This window comes from Aulonocara sp. 'chitande type north' Nkhata Bay, linkage group LG22 (genome assembly GCF_057382095.1).
Source record: "Aulonocara sp. 'chitande type north' Nkhata Bay isolate Kocher_YH1m ecotype deep benthic linkage group LG22, A_spYH_male_GT1.1, whole genome shotgun sequence".
Classification (NCBI taxonomy): domain Eukaryota; kingdom Metazoa; phylum Chordata; class Actinopteri; order Cichliformes; family Cichlidae; genus Aulonocara; species Aulonocara sp. 'chitande type north' Nkhata Bay.
The window spans coordinates 37,180,294-37,201,167 of NC_141364.1; the positions used below are offsets into that span (position 1 = coordinate 37,180,294).

A 20,874-nucleotide genomic window follows, 5' to 3' on the forward strand; every position below is an offset into this window, starting at 1 on the left:
AGGAAAACTCCACCCAATCACAGCATGTCTGATAACAGGGCCAGTTTATTCTTAAGTAAATGTTTCACTTCTTGATGTCAGCTGCTCTCTGTGTGACCTTCACTTCTTGCTCCACTGCTCATTTCACCCTCCTTCCTTACACTAACATTAATAAATATGAATAATGAATAATTAAAGTGATCAAAGTTAACACTGTTTGTGTTTTGTGTGGATTATTTTCTGACATTATCTACAGAACACCTGCAGTGTTGTGTGCTGTTTAACAGTACTGCACAATGCTGCAGTGCGTTTGTTCCTTCCTGTTGCAAATTCAGTGAGTGCATCTGAAACTGTGTTTTTATAAACTAAACAAGAGTGAGCATAATAGTACATATTATAAAGGTACTTGTATTCATCTCACTGTTTCATCCATAAATGTACCTGACAGTTACAGTACCATAGAGTAGTTTTAACAGTACTTTAAACATAATGCATTAGAACAATACAAACAACATTAAAGATCACGGGTGTGCAGGGTAAATGGAGCTGTTTTCTTTTTAAAATTATATCTTTATTTGGATTGGACAAGAAAAAACCATCTGCATAGCAGTATATGAATAACATGGGAACAAAGTCCTTCCAGGTTTTAGATTAACTCCAGGAGAGCAAATGATAAACAAAGTGATCAGCGGTTGCATATTAACCTCCACTAGCTATTACTAGGAGAGTTGCTCGCATGCTCTCCCGTGGAGCTGTTTTCTACAGTAGAGTAAGAGTCCAGTGCAGGGCTGGTCTTCTTTAAATCACATGAGGAACCATTTTAAGGCGGAGGCTGCTCGCTCTGTGCTTTCTGTTTCATTCTTAGACTGCAGCAATGGTGAGTAGCAGCTTTTCACTTCTTCACTGTCGTCTTCTCTGCCACCAATGATAGTTATTTTATTCTGTCAATATTAAATTAAATATGTTTTCTCTCATGTTCAAAATAGGCTGACCAAGAGCAAAACAGGTATGTCTGCAGATTCTGCTGAAGCCAAAGTTATCAGACCTCTTGTGTTTTTAAATCCCTAACAGCTCACTCATTATCATTTTAGAAAAGAAGAATTTCTGAAAACTCAACAAGGTTTCAGAGAAAATGCCTACAAGATTATCATGAAGATGGATGACTGGTCTAACATGGCTCCAGGAAGTAAACACTTAGTGGATGAGGTGGGTTAATTTTGGCACCTTTAACACTGTCCTGTTATGTCACTTGTAACATTAAGTAAATGTGTTTTCCCTCAGATTCTTCACAGCATCTTCTTTTTGGGCAAAATCAACAAAATCCCTTTTTCTCCAGAAGAAATAATCTCTGATGGTGATATTTTGAAAGCCTTAAAGAACAAATTTCCCAGACCTTTTCAATTCTATCTGACTCAGCTTCCCAGACGGAGTCCGTTCTCCTGTGTGCTCGACATGGTAAGATAACTGTTCTCACATTTTCAGTCAATCTGTTAAACTTCCGTTTTAAAGAAAGTATGATGCAAAGTGTTTTTTGTCTGGTAAGTCTAAAAAAATGGCTGAAAAGTGTGCCTCATACTTCACCCAACAGTGCTCAGAGACTGCTGGAGAACTAGAGACTTGCTTCAGAATTTGTTAGTTAAGGCTAAATCATATCTAAAAGACTCAGTATTGGACATACTTACAGTCTAGGGCTGGGCGATATGACCCAAAATTCATATCTCGATATTTTTTAGCTGGATGGCGATATAAGATATATATCTCGATATATTTTTTTTAAAGCCATAAAGTAAGAACAAAAAGAGAGTTCTTAGTCAAAGCTGTGTCCCAGATGTCACACAGGCACTTTTATTAACATAGAGCAGATGTACATAAAATTTACTCAAAAATAAATTATGAGCATTTATTAAATAATAATGCTCCATAAATAAAAGAAAACAATGTTGTTTTTGTGCATAACAAAAAGCTCACAATTGTGCAGTCAAAATGTAAACTAAAAGACGCTGAGCACAATAACAAAGACAGATTTCACAGCTGCTCTGTTCCCAACTTGTACTGCGTGACTGACAGCCTGGAGTTTGAAATCCGCTTCGCAACCACGTCTCTTAACAGGTGCCATTTATGGTCCTTATACACAGTAAGGTAATATTACATTGAAGCACAGTACGTATCACTCCGCGAGGCTCAGCCGTAATGCTCCGACAATCCATCAAGCGGTGCAGCTCCGTAGCTTACCAAAGTCGTACTAAAACATTTTTTGACAGATTGCTGAGCGCCGTGTTCCACATAAAATCGGTTCGCGGCCATCAAGCACAACCAGAATTAATACATAAGGCGCGCTGTCAACTTTTGAGAAAATGAAAGGATTTTAGTCCGTGCAGCGCCTCTGGGCTGCATGGCGTTAGCGTGGTTAGCCCGTTAGCGTGGTTAGCTAGCTAACACGTTGACGGTGTCCAGTCCCACGCACGGGTCGATGCGCAGTAACTCGTTAACGGAGATTTGCCGTGTTGATCTTGTCGCATCCGATGGGGGAGGAGGGGGAGTTGTGTTCAGTGAAGGAGAGGCGAGGCCGAGTAACGTTGTAAAGACGAAAGTGGACGAAAGAGAGGCAAACTTGCGGCTCCACAAGTATAATTATAACGTAACATAGACTATATCGATATAAAGGATATTGTCACATCTTATATCTCGTATAAAAATATATCGATATTTTTTAAAAACTCGATATATCGCCCAGCTCTATTACAGTCTTCAGTGCATATATGATGCTGTTGCTGTGTAGCTGCTGGATCTGTTAAGTCAACTCAAAGATTAAATTTAGTATTTCTCTTGACAGCCCAGGAAAAAAGGTTGTTTGCAAAATACGTTTTGAATCAGTAATAACAAAGATGGATTTTTGCTTGTTGATTTGAAATTCAGAGGTGGGTCGAGTATCCAAAAATTGTACTCGAGTAGCATTACTTTAAAATATTATTATTCAAGTAAAAGTGAAAAGTAGTCTTCAAAAAAAGTTACTCAAGTAAGAGTAAAAAAGTACTTGGTGAAAAGACTACTCAAGTAGCGAGTAACTTTAAAATGTCTGATTTATTTTATAAATAAATATCAGACAAACAAAAATAAATAAATATACAAATTTTAGTATTTTCAAAAGGAATATATGTAAAAACATCAACAAAATAAGGCACAACAACTCTAATTTACAGATTTCAGTTTTTCACAACAAAGCTTTTTTCACCAGTATAGTAAATAATATAAATATATAAACAGTGCAAACAATTTCCAGTGACAAGATATGCTGTAAACTTTATATTCATTTTTGCTCCAATTGGCACAGCAGCCTCAGAGAAAACATTAAAACGAGGCATCTTCAACATATGTACATACAAGGCAGCTCAGTTTACCATAAATTGTATGAATGTGCATTTATTTCTGCATAAATGCACATGCAATATAGAGTATGTTTGGGGAGTGCGACTGTCTGTGCAGTGTCTATTTGTGTCTGTCTACACGTTGGGTGAGTGCCGAGTATTTGGTTGTGTATATGGGGTGGGAATGCACGTCTGTGTCCGCGTGCGCCTGTTCGTCTGTATCTATATCAGGTTGGGTCTTAGACTCAACCTCTCTGGGTACATCTCAGGCCCTCCAAAGTACGGAGGCCTATCCCCCCTCACCACACTCCCTGCCGGTGGCTGATGCCCTCAGACGTTGGTGTGTTGGTGGTTCTTGTCGACTGGGGCTGGGCACTCATGTATGTACCGGCTCACTCCTGGTGGCCGATTGGCAGGGCCTGGCGCCTGTGGCCCGGCTGGGCCCCTTCCGGGGGGCTGAAGTTCGGTCCTCTCTGGCACAGCTGGCTGCCGGCAGAGCCCGCGGGCATGCCACTGCAACCCCCTCTGGCCTCTGCTCCGTAGCTGCTGGGTGATGTCTCGTTTGGGGCTCTACTCAGCTCTTCCCAGGAGGGTGGCACGGTTCCCCCCCTTTGGTGGTCCTCCTCGGGTCCTCGTACTCTGGAGCCTCTGGATGTCTGGGGCCTGGATCTCCTCCATACCTGCTTCATGCCCTGGGGGACGGGGCTATGGTTCCCCACACTCCCTAGCAGATCGTTACATGGAGAAACCTTTGGAATACAAGCATGCTGATCCACACAGGTGTGCATACAGGTGTACACACGGGTGTTCACAGACGCAGACTACACCTTTCTTGGCTGCTGCCTCAAAGCACATTGTGCGCTGTCTATCTTGCGTGCTGCACAATATCGTTTAATATTTAGTAACTATTGATATCTACTGCTAGCTAGTTTATTGTGATGGTGCTTTTTTTTTTCTTATTATGTTGCTCTTTGTTTGCTTTCTCTTCTGTTTTTTTTTTTCCATACAGGTGATCCAGGTGTTTTGTTTGTTTTTCTTTCTTTCTTCCCCCCTTTCTCACCGTCTCTTCTCCCCTTTGGTTTTCTTTCTCTCCCTCTCTTTCTTTCATTCTTTCTCCCTGTCCTATCCCCCAGTCATGTCTGTCCCGTTTGTAGCAACCGAAAATAAAATAAAATAAATTCATAATTATAATAAAGGTCAATCAAATGGACCAATATGGCAAGGCCATGATGATCCACTTGGTAAAATAAATCTGCTTGGCATCTTTCTTGGCCTTAAGACAAAAATTCTGACGGCTAAAGATCCAAATGGAACAAAAAAAAAAAAAAAAGTTTAATTTAATTTAATCTAACCCAATAACTTTAATCTCAGCCAAACCGATTTACCCACAAACAAATAAAACACTGAAAAAGCCAAACAATAACATTTTTAAGTTATCAAAGTGACTTATATATCATGTAGTGAAAGACCACGGGGGTTTGAAAACGATGTGTCGGTCGGCTCAGAAATTTGAAGTTTACACAGTTACATTCTCACCTGAAAACATGTTAAAAGTTTTTTTTTTTGCGACCCAGAAAGAGAAATAAGAGTAATATTAAAACTAAGCAGCTGCCGTCATTGTTGGAAACTGGAATTGGCTGGGCTGCACTATGAATTCTGCGATATGGTTTTTCAATTTTGTTGTCCGGGTGGAAAATCGAGAGAAATTCGGGAGAATGGTGGCTCCGGGAGATTATGACGCTATAATTTGAGATACAATAAATAAAATAAGTTTTTGTACAAAGTATCAGTATCAGATCAGTATCATCGATACCACCCTGAATATTACTTGGTATCGGATCGGAAAGGAAATCAGTGGTATTGCACATCACTAGTGTCCGCTACTTTGAAACGCTTGGGCCGCTCTGCCCGCCACAGTTTCAAACTGGTCATGTGACTGCATGGCCACATCTCATTGGTAAAAAAGTACCAACTTTTTAAAGAGTAACGAGTCGAATTTTGCAAATGTAGCGAAGTAACAGTACCGTTTCTTCTTCACAAATGTACTCAAGTAAAAGTAAAACGTATCGTGCAAAAAAGGTACTTTAAAAGTACATTTTTTTCAAAAACGTACTCAAGTAAATGTAACAGAGTAAATGTAACTCGTTACTACCCACCTCTGTTGAAATTAGATATATTTTGAACTATTCCACTCCATCTCTTATCTAAATAAAAAGCATCTAATTGTCCTGCATAGCTAAATAACTCAATAGACTAAACATCTTGATCAACTATATATTAAAAGAAATCACAAAATCTCATGAATTAGAGTCAGATATTTATAAAAATATTACAGTTACAATATAAACAAATGGAAGTTGATCATTTCTAGAATGCTGGTGTAACATTTAGGCTGTATTTGTAACTATTTCCAGATTGTCCTGCTGAAGAATCCAGAGAACGAAGAGCAAATAAGAAAGAGTCTGCAAGAACTCATCAAAAACCTTGCTCCACTTTTTCTGGTCTCCTCCACCATCTGCATTTCCCAGAAATCCAAAACCGACCAAAATTCAAAGAGGTACTACGGAGTCTCCATGTCCACCAACGGTCCTAACCCGGGGAAAATTGTGATTGCTGCCTCCTGTCTTAGCAAATGGGATGAATATGTATCTGGTGCAGTGATGACCTATTATCCAAAAAAGGTCAAGAAAGATTACTTTGATGGAACCATTGAAGTACCTGGAGACATCAGGTGTGAAGCATTTAATCTCAGTAATGATGAAAAAATGAACCCTTGCAGATCATGTCACAATTTGTTTGGCTTGAACACAACAGAAACAAAAGAGTGGGAGTATGGTAACTGTGCTGAACCCGAGAGCCTGAGCAACTTGCTTACAAATGAGGAAGAAGTTAAAAATAAAACACATGTGCACGAACACTCAGCTGAAAACAGGCAGAGAGCAGAGGAAGAGGTTCGTAAGGATCTTATGAGTGTGTTACGAACAATTCAGTTTAAGACATGGACAGGAGAATTTTACACCCCAGAATCATAAGGTGCAGAGGTGACCTGATACATCTGCTTTGGTCTGATTCTGATGAATAAATGATGCTCTGACAGAATGAGTGTGGATTTGCTCAAACTGTTTACTCTCCAGCTCCGTATAATGTGCTTGTTAGAAATTATATGTAATAATAAAATCAGGCTTCTACGTTTTAAAATGCAATATGAAGGATGCGAGACAGCAATTATTGGGAAGAAACACCTTTATACTGGTCTATACCCAGGATGCACATGAAGTAAAAACAACAAAACCATTTTTTCCTTTTATGATCCCATCTATAACCTCTTTCATAAGCGCTACACATGTAGTTATAATAGTTGTAGCAGTTATAGCACTAATTATATTTCTGCATTGTAAAATCTAACTTGTTTCAGTTTAATCCTGTAAAGTCTCAACCATGAAATAATTGACAGAAAACTCAACTGGAGTGCTTATTGAACCTTCTAACAAATAAAATAAATAAACTGCATATGTGAGTTGTTTTGTTTTTTTCCACATCCAGCATTTTTGTGCAATTTATTGTTTTTAACATTGTGTGTCTGCAGATTCTACTGATGAATTTATCAGAGCTGTGACGGGTTTTTAAATCCATAACTGCTCATTCATTTTAGGAGAGCAGAATTTCTGAGAAATCAACAAAAAAAAAAAAAACAAAAAAAAAAAAAAAAAAAAACTTGAAGGTAGTGATGGCCCGCTTGAAGCTGACGCTCCGGAGCGTGTGTCGAAAAAACCAACACACTGGTTCAGAAGCACTGTGTCGAGGCTTGCTTCGTTTGGCAAAAGTCACGTGACCAGTGACGTCCGAAGCTTCATTACGCACGTAACTGCTTCGGTACCTGATTCAAACAAATATAAGGAAGTGAATCATCCACGGGATTCGTGGAGTGTGTTGATGGTGACAGATAGCGACGAGGTGATCATTCCACTGACAGATATGGAGCCAGCGAGGAAGAGAGGACGTTCTGGCGTGTGGGAATATTTTGAGTTGATTTTGCTCAATTCATTTTATCTGCCGAAGTGAAAAACTTGAAATGTCCAAAATCATGTTTTCATAATGTAAATATCATTACAGCATATGACTTCAGGAACACTTCCATGTGAATTAAAGCTGATGAAGACTACAACAATGTATTTGACACTATACGTACATGACATTGCTACAGTTTAGAAAATCATTTTGTTTATTGTTTTTAGGTGATAGTCTGCAGGACCCAGGAATACCTGCATATCTACCAGCTTGCAGTGTAGTTCCTGCACTCCACAGCCTCTTCTGTTCCATGCAAGTGGATTTTCTCCAGGGCAGGAGAAACTATTTCTAAGAAAAGAAACAGACTCAGCCAGCGCACAGTAACACTAATCCTCTTGTTAACTGTAAATAACAAAAGGGCTACCTTACATTGATCATGTTTTTACTTTGCAAGTTCTTGATTAGGGGTGGGTTTTGATTATCGCTTTTCTGATTACAATCCATGCTAAATTGAATAAAGTGATATTGATTCATTAAAATCCCGTGTCGATTTGTAAATTAACGTTATTATGCCTGAAACGCCAGCATCTCAGGTTAAACCTCACAACATGTCGTCAAACACCATGCAGCTAAAACAGTAACTGGGAGCAGGTTTACGGATTCTGCATACAAACGTGAACACAGAGCGCGGACCCGACGCGTCAGAGTCAGATTTTGGTGCGTCGTCGGGTCCGCGCTGTGTTTGCCTCTTTTTTTTTTTCGCTGGCTTCTGCAGCTGCAGGTTTCATAACTCTCTGTTTACATCTCTAATTAAGTCTCACATATGTCAGCTTTCTTTTAATAGATACGAAATTATGGATATATACTGTTAAATGATCAGAATTGTAATATTTCTGACTGAGGCAAAACTTTCCAGATTCCAATCATATTGAATCGGATCCTGTATCGAATCAAAATGATTCTACAAATCAGTGACGATGCAGCCGTACTCAGCTTCTTAAGCATTTTCCCTTTCCAGTTCACAATCAATCCCACCCCTAGGTCAAAAATATGTATAGGACAATTGGCCTCATCTAATATTTTGTATGAACCTGTCCAGCTGTCCAGTGATTAAACGACAAGTAGATGGAGGCAGGACTTCACAGCAGGGGCATACTCCATAATGTGCTGTGCATTATCATATGTATATTATATATATTGCTCACTTATTGTATTTACCAACATCAAGGAGTTATCATCAAAGAAAGGCCACCATAGTGCATGTTTAAATAGGGAAAGTTTATTGATCAAAATGTATTACGCAAATACGCATTACATTTTTTTCAGCCCCCCAATCGAGAAAACAAAACCAATTACATGTTCAAAGCAACGGAACGGTGGCCCAATATCAGAGAGAACTCCACTCTTGAGTGAGCAGTGATAATTGAGCAGTCCGTTTTATTTTGCAGATTCAAGCTGCTCTTCAAAATTTTCACCACCAGATGTCACCGGAGAGGACTGTGTTGAAAAGCTTCGAGTAATGAACCGTTTTTCAATACAAGCTTCAGTGCTTCGGAAAGCTTCATTTGGCCATCACTACTTGAAGGCATTTCTTGTCAGGGCTCTGTGTGCGGGCAGGTGGAAATGTGGATCCAAATGCAGGACTCAGAGACGAAATGTAACTAAAACCACAGCTTTTATTGCTGGCATGAAACCAAGCAGGCACACACAGGCAGGGTCTGAGGGTACGACGCGACACTGCACAGGAAAACACAGGGCTAATATACACAGGGTGGTAATCAGCGAATGGGCAACAGGAGGGAGACACAGCTGGGAGAGATCAGGGTTAACGAGACGGGGGGAACCAAGCTGCACACAGTAACATAAGAGAAAGACTTTCACAATAAAACAGGAAACATGAATTACTAAACAAGCATGCAGACTTTACACTGAGAGACAGACAGACAGAGAATGACACATGGAACCTGAACTAAACTAAACGTGAGATATAACTGAGAACAAATCCTTAAGCACGGATAAACAGAAACAAGAAATAATAATCGTCATCACTACAAGAATAAGAAAACAATCCATGAAGCAGAATTAAACCGAAATATAATAAACTCAAAATACTAACCGTGACATTTCTGCCTTCAAGATACTGAAACAGATGCAGGAGTGGTGTAACATGCCTCAAGGAAGTAAGAGGTGGAAGGAACGCTTAATGGACAAGGCGGGTTAAACTGCAAGCTTTGGAAACAGGACCATTGTGCAATCTGTAATTTAACAATGAATTCATGTGCTTTCACTTAGCAGACTCTTCACAGCATCTTCTTTCTGGGAAAAATCAACAAACCTCCCTTTTTTCCCCAAGAAGAAATCATCAGGGATATTTTGTCAGGCTTAAAGAAAAAAAATATCCCAGGCCTTTCGACTTTTATCGGACTCAGCTTCCCCGGCAGAGCCTCCAGTTTCATGTCATGTATAGTGCAGAGTACTTTCATACTGATGAATTCAAAAGCTGAAAAACCTAGTGTACATTATGTTTCAGCAACAAACAGTGAAGAGTCGGGCACTTTTTAAAGGATCTGTAGATTGCAAACACAAAGCTAAAAGACTGAATGTCAATACTGGACTTAGATCCTTGAGGATATCAACACAACTCCAGGGAGGTGATACTCTTTATTACTGTGGAGTTCATGGATGTGCAAATATTATACAAGGATTGCATTCAGCAGATGCTTTGACAGATTACGTTTTTGATTTCAAGTCTGAGATAACAATTAAAATTGTCTCTCCCTGTGTATAATAAAAAGTAATGGCCTCATTTATGTCCTCAAGAAACAAACCTTACGTGTCTCTAGCCAGTACAAAACATCACAGCTTAAAGTTTAAACTTGTACGCACACCATGATTTAACACCAGCGATGTGGCCGCAGTCATAGCAATAGCGATAGATTTATTTAACTGATAGAAAATGTGGGAAAAGAACAGCAGTAATGCTATCATTTTTATTATTGCATGTGGTGTTGTTATGCAATTAAATTTAGTATAAAAATGTTCAACCTGTGCAGACACACAGGTTTCTTTTCTTTTTTTCTTTTTTTATTTCATTGACACAATCGCAACATTTCACTTTTAAATGAACTACATCACCCTTAATTTAAACACAGTAACACAAAAGCTAACCAATTATGAACCTAATAAGCTTATATCCTTATATTTCTAAATAACATTAAAGCTACACTCGTTGACACAGTTCTAATTAGGCATAAATCCATCTATTCTTAATTCACTGAAAATAAGCAACTGTTAAAAAATAAAATTAGTAAATGGTATGTATGAATTTTTTTTTTTTTTTTTTTTTAAAAAAGCACTTACTTTCATTTTAATGACTGGAATTTAATTTCTAGCAGATCTTAGTTGGCAGTTGACTGTATCTGTAACCGTTTCCAGATTGTCCTGCTGAATAATCTGGCTGGCTGGAAAAAGTTAATATGGGCATGTGCAGTGAATATCAGCGCTATGTGGCCAGAAGTGTGATAATATAACTTATTTTGTGTAATAAACAACTGCAAGGATAGATGATTACAACAAATAGATGACTAATACATAAAAGTAATACATAGATGAATAATGATGATGAGTTATGATGCGTAGTCATGGGAACAAGCGGGTTTACAAACAGGAGCAGCTGATTAGCATTAGAAAAGCTGAAATAATACCTCAACTGAAGCCAATTGTACTAAATGCACTAAATGTGCACTGTTACAAGAATGTTTTTCTTTCTATTGTTTTCTATTATTTTAAGTTAAGCAGGACAGAGTTAAAGAAAGATTTACCTGCCTGTACCGCCGGTCAGAGGAGGACACGAGAGATTCAGCAGGTTGTTTACGCTGAATAAATGGCTTACAGTGGGGCAAAAAAGTATTTAGTCAGCCACCGATTGTGCAAGTTCCCCCACCTAAAATGATGACAGAGGTCAGTAATTTGCACCAGAGGTACACTTCAACTGTGAGAGACAGAATGTGAAAAAAAAAAATCCATGAATTCACATGGTAGGATTTGTAAAGAATTTATTCGTAAATTAGGGTGGAAAATAAGTATTTGGTCACCTCAAACAAGGAAAATCTCTGGCTCTCACAGACCTGTAACGTCTTCTGTAAGAAGCTTTTCTGTCCCCCACTCGTTACCTGTATGAATGGCACCTGTTTGAACTCATCATCTGTATAAAAGACACCTGTCCACAGCCTCAAACAGTCAGACTCCAAACTCCGCCATGGCCAAGACCAAAGAGCTTTCGAAGGACACCAGGAAAAGTATTGTAGACCTGCACCAGACTGGGAAGAGTGAATCTACAATAGGCAAGCAGCTTGGTGTGAAAAAATCAACTGTGGGAGCAATCATCAGAAAATGGAAGACATACAAGACCACTGATAATCTCCCTCGATCTGGGGCTCCACGCAAGATCTCATCCCGTGGGGTCAAAATGATCATGAGAACGGTGAGCAAAGATCCCAGAACCACACGGGGGGACCTGGTGAATGACCTGCAGAGAGCTGGGACCAAAGTAACAAAGGTCACCATCAGTAACACACTACAACGGCAGGGAATCAAATCCCGCAGTGCCAGACGTGTTCCGCTGCTGAAGCCAGTGCATGTCCAGGCCCGTCTGAAGTTTGCCAGAGAGCACATGGATGATACAGCAGAGGATTGGGAGAATGTCATGTGGTCAGATGAAACCAAAGTAGAACTTTTTGGTATAAACTCAACTCGTCGTGTTTGGAGGAAGAAGAATACTGAGTTGCATCCCAAGAACACCATACCTACTGTGAAGCATGGGGGTGGAAACATCATGCTATGGGGCTGTTTTTCTGCCAAGGGGACAGGACGACTGATCCGTGTTAAGGACAGAATGAATGGGGCCATGTATCGTGAGATTTTGAGCCAAAACCTCCTTCCATCAGTGAGAACTTTGAAGTCCTTAGGGACTAGTAAAGCGCTATATAAATACAGGCCATTTACCATTTAAATAAATGCAGATGCTTAATAACACAAGCTGTTGCTACGAAATTGATCTAACCTTGTTCATTCTTTTATAGAACCTCACAAGACATTACAGAAAGGTCACACAAGAATTATTTGGTAGAGGACTATTTTTGTGTGTGTGCATGTGTTTGTGTCCATTTTTTGGTTTTGTTTTTGTGTCTCCCACAGCCTGTCATTGCTGGATTTTAGTTCAGCAGATTTAGCCTGATAAACTGGCAGATAAACACAGAGGCCACACAGTAAAATGTACTGCCAAATTTTGCACCATTCGCTAATATGCACTTCTGAAGGAACTTTGGCGGAGACATTCAACTGATGTCTTTTGTTTTCATGTGTGAGGATCGTTAGGGGAGGCGGGGGGGGGGGGGGGGGGACCTTGAGTTGACACTGTTGAAAGAATAGGGTCTAAGGTGAGACTGAGACAAAAGATAAAGCCAAGGGTGTGGACAACAGTTATGGAAAGTAGTCCCCTGCTGAATAAATGTCTATCTACTAAAGGGAGAAAGAAAGTGTTGAGTACTGTTCACTGTGTTTCCATTAAAATTAAATTTGACATGACAAATGGCATATATCAATAAACAGTGAAGATTCAGTTCAGTGTCCCATTTTAAGATATGGGACATAGAAAAAATACTCTATGAACTACTATGGAAATTCTGGCTACATGCAAACAAACACAAAGTGTTTATTTGGAAGAGTTTGTGATGAACCATTTGGAGAAAAGTGTGAACCTATGATTATTATCATGTGTTGTTGTCTCCATTTGTTTATTTGTTTTTTTAATAAGGTTTAGATGTATGCAAATATCATTTTTATCCATGCAATTTTTTGATTGCTCTATACATAACAAATGTGAAAAATATTGTTTTTCTTTGTTTTGTTCAGATGTGACTCAGGCCACCACTCAAATTCAAATTTTATTTGTCACGTACACAGTCATACACAGTACGATATGTAGTGAAATGCTTGGACAACTGCTCGTGACCTAAAGAGAACAAAAAAGGAAAAGGCTATGAATAAGATAGGAAATAAATATGAAAAATTAAAAAGGGTAAATTTAACTAGGAAGGAATAAAATATAAATTAAGGTTAAAAATGAAATAACTGTACAACACAAATTAGAATGAAGGGTAAATTTAACTGGGAAGAATAAGATAAAATATATAAATTAAAGTTGAAAATAAAATAACTGTACAACAAAATACACAATATAGAACTATATAAGAATGTATGAAGAAATCTAAATATAAATAAATATATACACAATAACAGCAGCTGTACAAGTATTAACTGGAAATGAAGAATATAGTGACCAGTGTTGTGCAAAACCAAAGTCCAGAAAGTCCAGTGTGTGTGTAAGAACCATATGTGTGGGTCAGTACTGTGTGGTGGTGTGATTGAGAGACCGTATCGCCTGCGGGAAGAAGCTCCTCCTCAGTCTCTCTGTGTTGGTCTTCAGAGAGCGGAATCGCTTTCCTGACCTCAACAGAGAGAACAGTCTGTTGTTGGGATGGCTGAGGTCCTTCACGATCTTCCTGGCCTTGGTCCAGCACCGCCTGCTGTAGATTGAGTGCAGGTCAGGGAGCTCGGAGCGGATGGTGCGCTCAGCTGACCGCACAACCCTCTGTAGAGCTCGTCTGTCCTGCATGGTGCTGTTCCCGAACCAGGTTAAGATGTTTCCCGCCAGGATGCTCTCTATGGTGCACGAGTAAAAGTTCCTGAGCACCTTGGAGGGCAGTTGGAAGTCTCTCAAGCGTCTGAGGTGGTAGAGACGCTGTCGGGCCTTTTTCACCACGGTGTTGATGTGACAGGACCATGACAGGTCCTGCGTGATGTGAACTCCGAGGTATTTGAAGCTGTCCACTCTCTCCACTGGGCACTCGTTGATGACGGGGGTCTGGTAGTTCCTCTCCTGCTTAGTGCTGAAGTCCACTATCAGCTCCTTTGTCTTACTGACGTTTAGAAGGAGGTTGTTCCTCTGGCACCAGTTCTCCAGATTCCTAATCTCCTTCAGGTAGGCCGTCTCGTTGTTATCAGAGATCAGGCCCACCACGACGGTGTCGTCAGCAAACTTGATGATGGTGGTGGAGCTGGTAGTGGCCACACAGTCATATGTGTACAAAGAGTACAGCAGGGGGCTCAGAACACACCCCTGGGGGGCTCCAGTGCTGAGAGTGGTGGAGGCTGAGACATGTCCGCCCATCCTTACTGCCTGTGGTCTGCCAGTTAGGAAGTTGGAGATCCACTGACACATAGATGAGCTGAGTCCCAGATGCTCCAGCTTGGTGGTGAGTGTGGAGGGAATTATGGTATTAAATGCAGAGCTGTAGTCTATGAAGAGCATTTTAACATAATTCCCCCTTCTAGTGTCCAAGTGAGTGAGTGATGTGTGGAGGAGATGAGAGATGGCATCGTCTGTGGAACGATTTGGACGGTAAGCGAACTGTAGTGGGTCCAGTGTGTCTGGTAGTGAAGAAATGATGAAGTCTCTGACCAGGCGTTCAAAGCACTTCATCACTACTGAGGTGAGGGCTACAGGGCGATAGTCATTGAGAGAAGCAGGGTGGGGTTTCTTCGGGACAGGAACAATGATGGACTCTTTGAAGCATGTGGGGATCACCGACTGAGATAAAGAGATGTTGAATATCTCAGTGAACACAGGAGCTAGCTGGTATGCGCAGTCTCTTAGGATACGACCTGGGATGCCGTCTGGTCCTGCTGCTTTCCTGGTGTTCACGCTTTTGAAGGGTCTCCTTACTTCATGCTCGGAGATGACGAGCACGTTTCCGGTGCTGGCAGTATCTTCCTGTCTGCAGCCGTTAGCGCCGCTAACACTAGCATTGTTGGAGACCTTAGCTGCAGCCTCGAAGCGAGCATAGAAAGTGTTCAGCTCGTCTGCCAGAGTCACGGCCGCGTTCGTCATACCGGTTGTTGGTGTTTTATAGTCCGTTATTGTCCTTAGTCCCCGCCACAGGCTCCTAGAGTCACTCTGTTGGAGTTGTGACTCTAGTTTCCTCCCGTAGCGCTGCTTCGCCTCTTTCACCGCCCTCCGCACGTTATATGACGCGGCTTTGTACGGGTCCATGTCCCCCGTCATGAGTCCCGTGTTGTAGGCAGCGGTGCGGGATCTCAGAGCGTCGCGGATGGTTTTATCCACCCACGGCTTCTGGTTGGGAAACGTTGTGATAGTCTTTGTCTCCACGGTATCATCCGCTAGTTTCCCGATGAATCCCACAACCGCTTCCGTAAACACGTTGACGTCATCGTCGGAGCTGTTTCTGAACATGCCCCAGTCTGCGTCATCGAGTGCGTCCTGTAACGCGGCCACCGATTGATCCGTCCAGCGCGCGACCTTCCTCTGAACCGGAACTTCCTGTTTCAGCCTTTGTTTGTATTTTGGCATGAGGAAGATGGCGGCGTGATCAGATTTGCCAAACGGAGGGCGGGATTGTGCCTTGTAGCCGTCCTTGACCGTAGTGTAGCAGTGGTCCAGTGTCCTTTCACCCCTGGTGGGGCAGGTGATGTGTTGATAAAAGTTCGGCGCTGCGCGCTTGAGGTTGGCGCTATTAAAGTCCCCCGTCACAATAAGCGCAGCGTCCCGGTGTTGTGTCTGGTGCTGTGTGAGTGCCTCATGCAGCTCGCATAAGGCGGTGACCGTGTCCGCTTGTGGTGGAATATAAACGGCACTTACAATGACCGATGTAAATTCCCGAGGTAGATAAAAAGGACGACACATGATGGACAGTAGTTCCAGATTTGGTGTGCAGGAGCGTGTGAGAGGAACAACGTTCGCACTGTTGCACCAGTTGTTGTTTACCATTAAACACACGCCGCCTCCCCTTGACTTCCCCGAGTCCCGTGTCCTGTCCATGCGGTGAACCGAGAAGAACTCGGCCGGCTGGATGGCGTGGTCCGGCACCGCTGGGTTCAGCCATGTCTCGGTGAAGCAGAGGAGATTGCAGTCCCGAATGTCTCTCTGGAACTTTATCCTGGCCCTGAGGTCGTCAAGCTTGTTCTCCAGTGACTGGACGTTGGCAAGCAGGATGCTAGGCAGAGGTGTGCGGTGTGCACGAGCTCTCAGCCTGTTCCTGACGCCGGCTCGCTTCCCTCTAGGCCGCCGCCGCTTCCCTTTGTTCTCCCTCGAGATCTCACTCGGCCAGCTCGGATCCGGAGTTAAAAACTTCGAATTGTGAGTACATTGTATACCAATAGAAACAAGAGTGTCACTGTCATACCTAATGTACCCAATGGTGATGATTTTGCCGATTTAGAAACGCTGAAAACTAACTTAAAAAACAAAGACAAAGAAAAACAGGGGAAGAGTTGTGACAGATGTGTGAATATTTTATAATAAATGTTCTTGTTTTAAATTTTGGTTTTCGTTGACTGTTTATTCATCCTTATGGTATATGTGTCATTAGTTTAAATTCTCAAAAAGAGATGTAGGAAGACTAAGAGGAGGATGAAACTTTTTCACATGAAATGTATAATAATAACAAGTATTGTGAATAAGAAATGCGTTTCTAACATAGATGTTTATGAATCAAGATTTATAAAACACTAGTTATGTAACTGGTATCATTTTGGCTTTAAAATAAAAACAATCGAACTTGTGTTTTATGAACAATTTGATGTTTTGATAATAATTAATAACTGCATTCAATGTCACTGATAGTTTTAAAGACATTAATATTAAAATGTATAAATTACACTTGAAAGCTGTACACTACTTCATTTTCAGTGTTTGTGAGCTTTTCCTTGCTCAAAAGCAAGGTAAGCTTTAGGTGACACTGTTGAAAAGAGTAAGGTGTAAGGCGAGGGAGATGTTCAAACTGAGATGATAGATAAAACTGTGTCTATTGAGAAGGTCAAGATGTGGACTACAGATGTGGAAATTAGTACCCTGCTGATTAAAGCTTTTAACTAGTAAAGGGGGACAAAGGTCTTGACTACTCTATGTTGTGTTTCCAGACTGTTTTTTAATTAAAACATGAAAACAACTTTGCTGTCCATTTTGACAGCTTCTTTGTTTGACAAACAAGTATCCTCTGTAGTTAAATGTAGTTTCTACTAAATGCATCAAATCCCCAAGGCCAAGTATTGCATACCACACGAGGACCTTAAGAAAGTTATTCATGCTTTTGTGACCTCTTGATTAGACTATTATAATTCCCTTTACTTTGGTCTCCACTCCACCCTTCTTTATAGATTGGAGCTTTTGCAGAATGCTGCAGCACGTTTTTTCCCAGGAATTGGAAGGTTTGCCTCTATTACCCTGGTCCTTCCTGACCTGCATTGGCTTCATATCAAATATAAGTTAATATGAGCATTGAGTTTAAAATTCTGTTGCTTACCTTTAAAATCATAAACAGTACTGCGGCATGTAACCTTAGGAGAGCCGTAAGACCATCAGGACAATGACTTTTAGTGCAGCCTAGATCTCAGCTAAAGCAAAGAGGTAACCATGCTTTTGCCCTGGCATGCCCGAGACTCTGGAACAATCTTCCTTCTGCTATTTGCGTCTTTTATTCCATCCATTCATTTAAATCAGGGTTAAAAACTTAACTGTTTGACTAAGCATTTTCAGTGAGTTGTTGTTCATTCCCTTTATTTTATTCCCATGTTATTTATCTTCTATTGATGTACCAATGTATAAATATGGCCACCTTATATTTACAAATAGTCATTGTGTTTTTTTAAATTATGCTGACATAATTTATTTCTCATTTTATCTGTATTGTTTGTTTAATTATCATTTCTATTTTGTTAGTTTGTACTCTGTTATGTCTGTTATGTTTGAACCTTGTTGTGAAGCACTTTGGTGTACCGTATTGTAAATTTGACATGACAAATGGCATATATCACGGGAAATTCATGTAAATAGAGCTCCTCCAGATATTGGCTTAATTTTTATATAATAGGAAGTAATTGAGTAATGCTGCTTAATTTTTGTAATAATTATTGGTTATTTTGTTTAAAACCAACAACAAACAACCAGTGTTGTAGAAAAGTAGAACCCCTAACCTTTCCCCCTCCTGACCCCTCCTCTTTAGTTTTACACTCCCTTCCTTACAGTGGCAGTGATTGGTTAAATCCTGTTGAGTGATGTTCTCTTCAGGTTGGGTATTTAGAGACTATGGCTTAGATATTTTGTCTTAAACTTTATTGCACGGTCCTAGGTATCGGCTGAATCATCCTGTTTCCCCTTTTCGGCTCTTCTCCTTCTCCACGGCATCCTCCTCCTCTTCTTGGGCTTCTTCTGTACATCCTTTCATGTGTTGTTAATTATTAGTCCTTCCCCCAATGTCTTTATTCCCCACAATCCATAAAAAGGTATAGTTGACACACTCTGCAATGTCACCTTTTTTGATAGTAAAAGACCCATAGCCACAAATCTCCCATAACTCTCTGGAGGGGATTCAGGCTCCAAGAGAAAAGAACTTTATCATTTTGGTTTTCTTATTCATATCAAACAATAATATGTAACCCATGCAATTCGTATTTACAATAAACCATCACACTGTTAGTGTTTCACTCTCTGTTCAAACCAGTTATCATGCAATTCTGTTACGGGGACTCATGGCTATCAGGAGTACATATACCACTTTAATCTTGACTTTTTAGTCTTGGATTTATTTTTTTTTTTTTTGTGACAATTTGCCCTGTAACACAATTATGATCTGTTCCTCCACATATACATTTCTATGCTTTAACAGCAAACAACAGATTTCCAGACCATTTTCTTGGCTGAAACTTTCTTTATTTCACACTATACCTCTAAAACCTTACCTCTATAAGTATATTCTAAGGTTTTATTCAATTTAGCCTCATATAACAGTCGGAGAATACGATGAGGTATCCGGGCTTGGCTCCTGAAAATTACAACAGGAAATCCAGATCTTTCTGCCCTCCCTCCCTCAGACATTGAAGTCTCCACGGATTATTTTAGACCATATTATATATACTTCATATTAACAACATCATAGGAATACAAGATTATTAAGATCCAAACCCATAACAAATATATACAAATAAAGAACCAGAGAAACGTATTTCCCACAAACGTTTCTCAGGCAGGCACATTCAGACCCGTTGGCATATAAGTTTTCAGTCTGTCTATCCAGATCTTCTCCATCCTCCTCCGCTGACCGACCGACCGACCAACCCGGATTAGCCTGCAGGCCCATGATGCTCAGGGCCTCCTCTGTGTGTTCCCTGAAGTGGATGGCCACTGTGGAACACGGCTCACCTGCCCGAACGGCATACAGGTGTTGCTGTAAGCGCCCTCTCAGGCAGGCCCCAGTTTCCCCCACATACATTATCCCACAACACCTATACTGTATTGCATAAACCACATTTTTTACCTCCAAGGAAAATCTTCCAGAGACCGCCCAAGAGGCCCCACTATGCGGATTATTAATCATGTGGCTATATGTCAAAAAGCGCTTGAGTGCATCAGGTGGTTCTCTTTCCCTCCCCCCCCCCAGTTTGGCCCTAACCAAAAGGTCACCCAAACTAGGATTTTTCCTAAAGGCCTTAATCAAACGTACCTCAAATACACGACCCCGAGTTTTCATGTCACCAAGGTTCTGTTGGACACCGGCAAGAAAAGGTTTGTAACTCTCATGGAACGTACTAACAAAAGGTAAAAGACTATCCCTTTCAACTTCATCCCCGATGGCATTTGGATCGAGAGGAGTGCCCTTATCATCCTCCTCACGGGCGCTCGGAGTGCAGAGGTTCGAGAGTGTATCTCTGTATACTCTCCTCAAAAAGGAACGTGAATAGCCCCTCCTTCTCAAACTTTTAAACAATATGCGCGTTGCATTATTGAAGTCCTCCCTTTTACTGCATATCCTGTGAAACCTTAATATCTGTGATTTTACAATCCCTCGGAACGTGTGAGGTGGATGGTAACTGGATTTGTATGAACGCATGCGTATCGGTGGGCTTAAAGTATACTCTCGTGTGCAGCCTCTTCTCCTCCTCCCCCTCCTCAAAAAAAACCCGTAGTATCTAAGAAATTAATCTCAATATGGCTATACTCATACTTCAACTTTATTGATGGGTGGTGAGTATTTAATATATGTACAAACTGATGGAAGGTGTCCTCCCCGTGTGCCCACGCGCCCACAATATCATCCAAGAAACGTAAATAAAATACTGGCTGTAAAGGGCACTTGGCCAGCGCCTCTCTCTCCCATTCGCTCATATAAATGTTCGCGTATGAAGGAGCATATCTTTGGCCCATCGCCGTGCCCTCCATCTGTAAATAGACTTTATTTTCAAATTGAAAGTCATTATTAACCAGGCAGATTTCTAGCAGCTTCAGAATCTCCACGTCCGGACGCGCAGCATCCGGATAACGGCGGAAGATATTGCTGACTGCCCTCAGACCCATTTCAGTATTGATGTTCGTATACAAACTATCAATATCTATTGTGAATAAAAATGCATTGATGGGCACTGACATAGAGCGAATGATATTTAAAAA

The 20,874-nt window shown here is 40.8% G+C and overlaps 1 protein-coding gene across 1 annotated transcript; it reads left to right on the top strand.

The window, feature by feature from the left end:
• The first annotated feature begins 240 nt into the window (after positions 1-240).
• LOC147304643 (uncharacterized) lies at positions 241-6,854 on the top strand. Its single transcript, XM_086280633.1, has 5 exons — positions 241-856; positions 966-985; positions 1,071-1,185; positions 1,261-1,434; positions 5,759-6,854. The coding sequence occupies exons 1-5, from the start codon at positions 854-856 to the stop codon at positions 6,374-6,376; spliced, it is 930 nt and encodes a 309-aa protein (XP_086136759.1). The 5' UTR covers positions 241-853; the 3' UTR covers positions 6,377-6,854.
• Positions 6,855-20,874: the final 14,020 nt, after the last annotated feature.

Bases quoted from the DNA above. Each gene is read 5' to 3' on its own strand.
- LOC147304643 (XM_086280633.1), top strand. The intron at 1,186-1,260 runs GTGGGTTAATTT...GTTTTCCCTCAG, and splicing joins GTAAACACTTAGTGGATGAG to ATTCTTCACAGCATCTTCTT. The intron at 1,435-5,758 runs GTAAGATAACTG...AACTATTTCCAG, and splicing joins TCTCCTGTGTGCTCGACATG to ATTGTCCTGCTGAAGAATCC.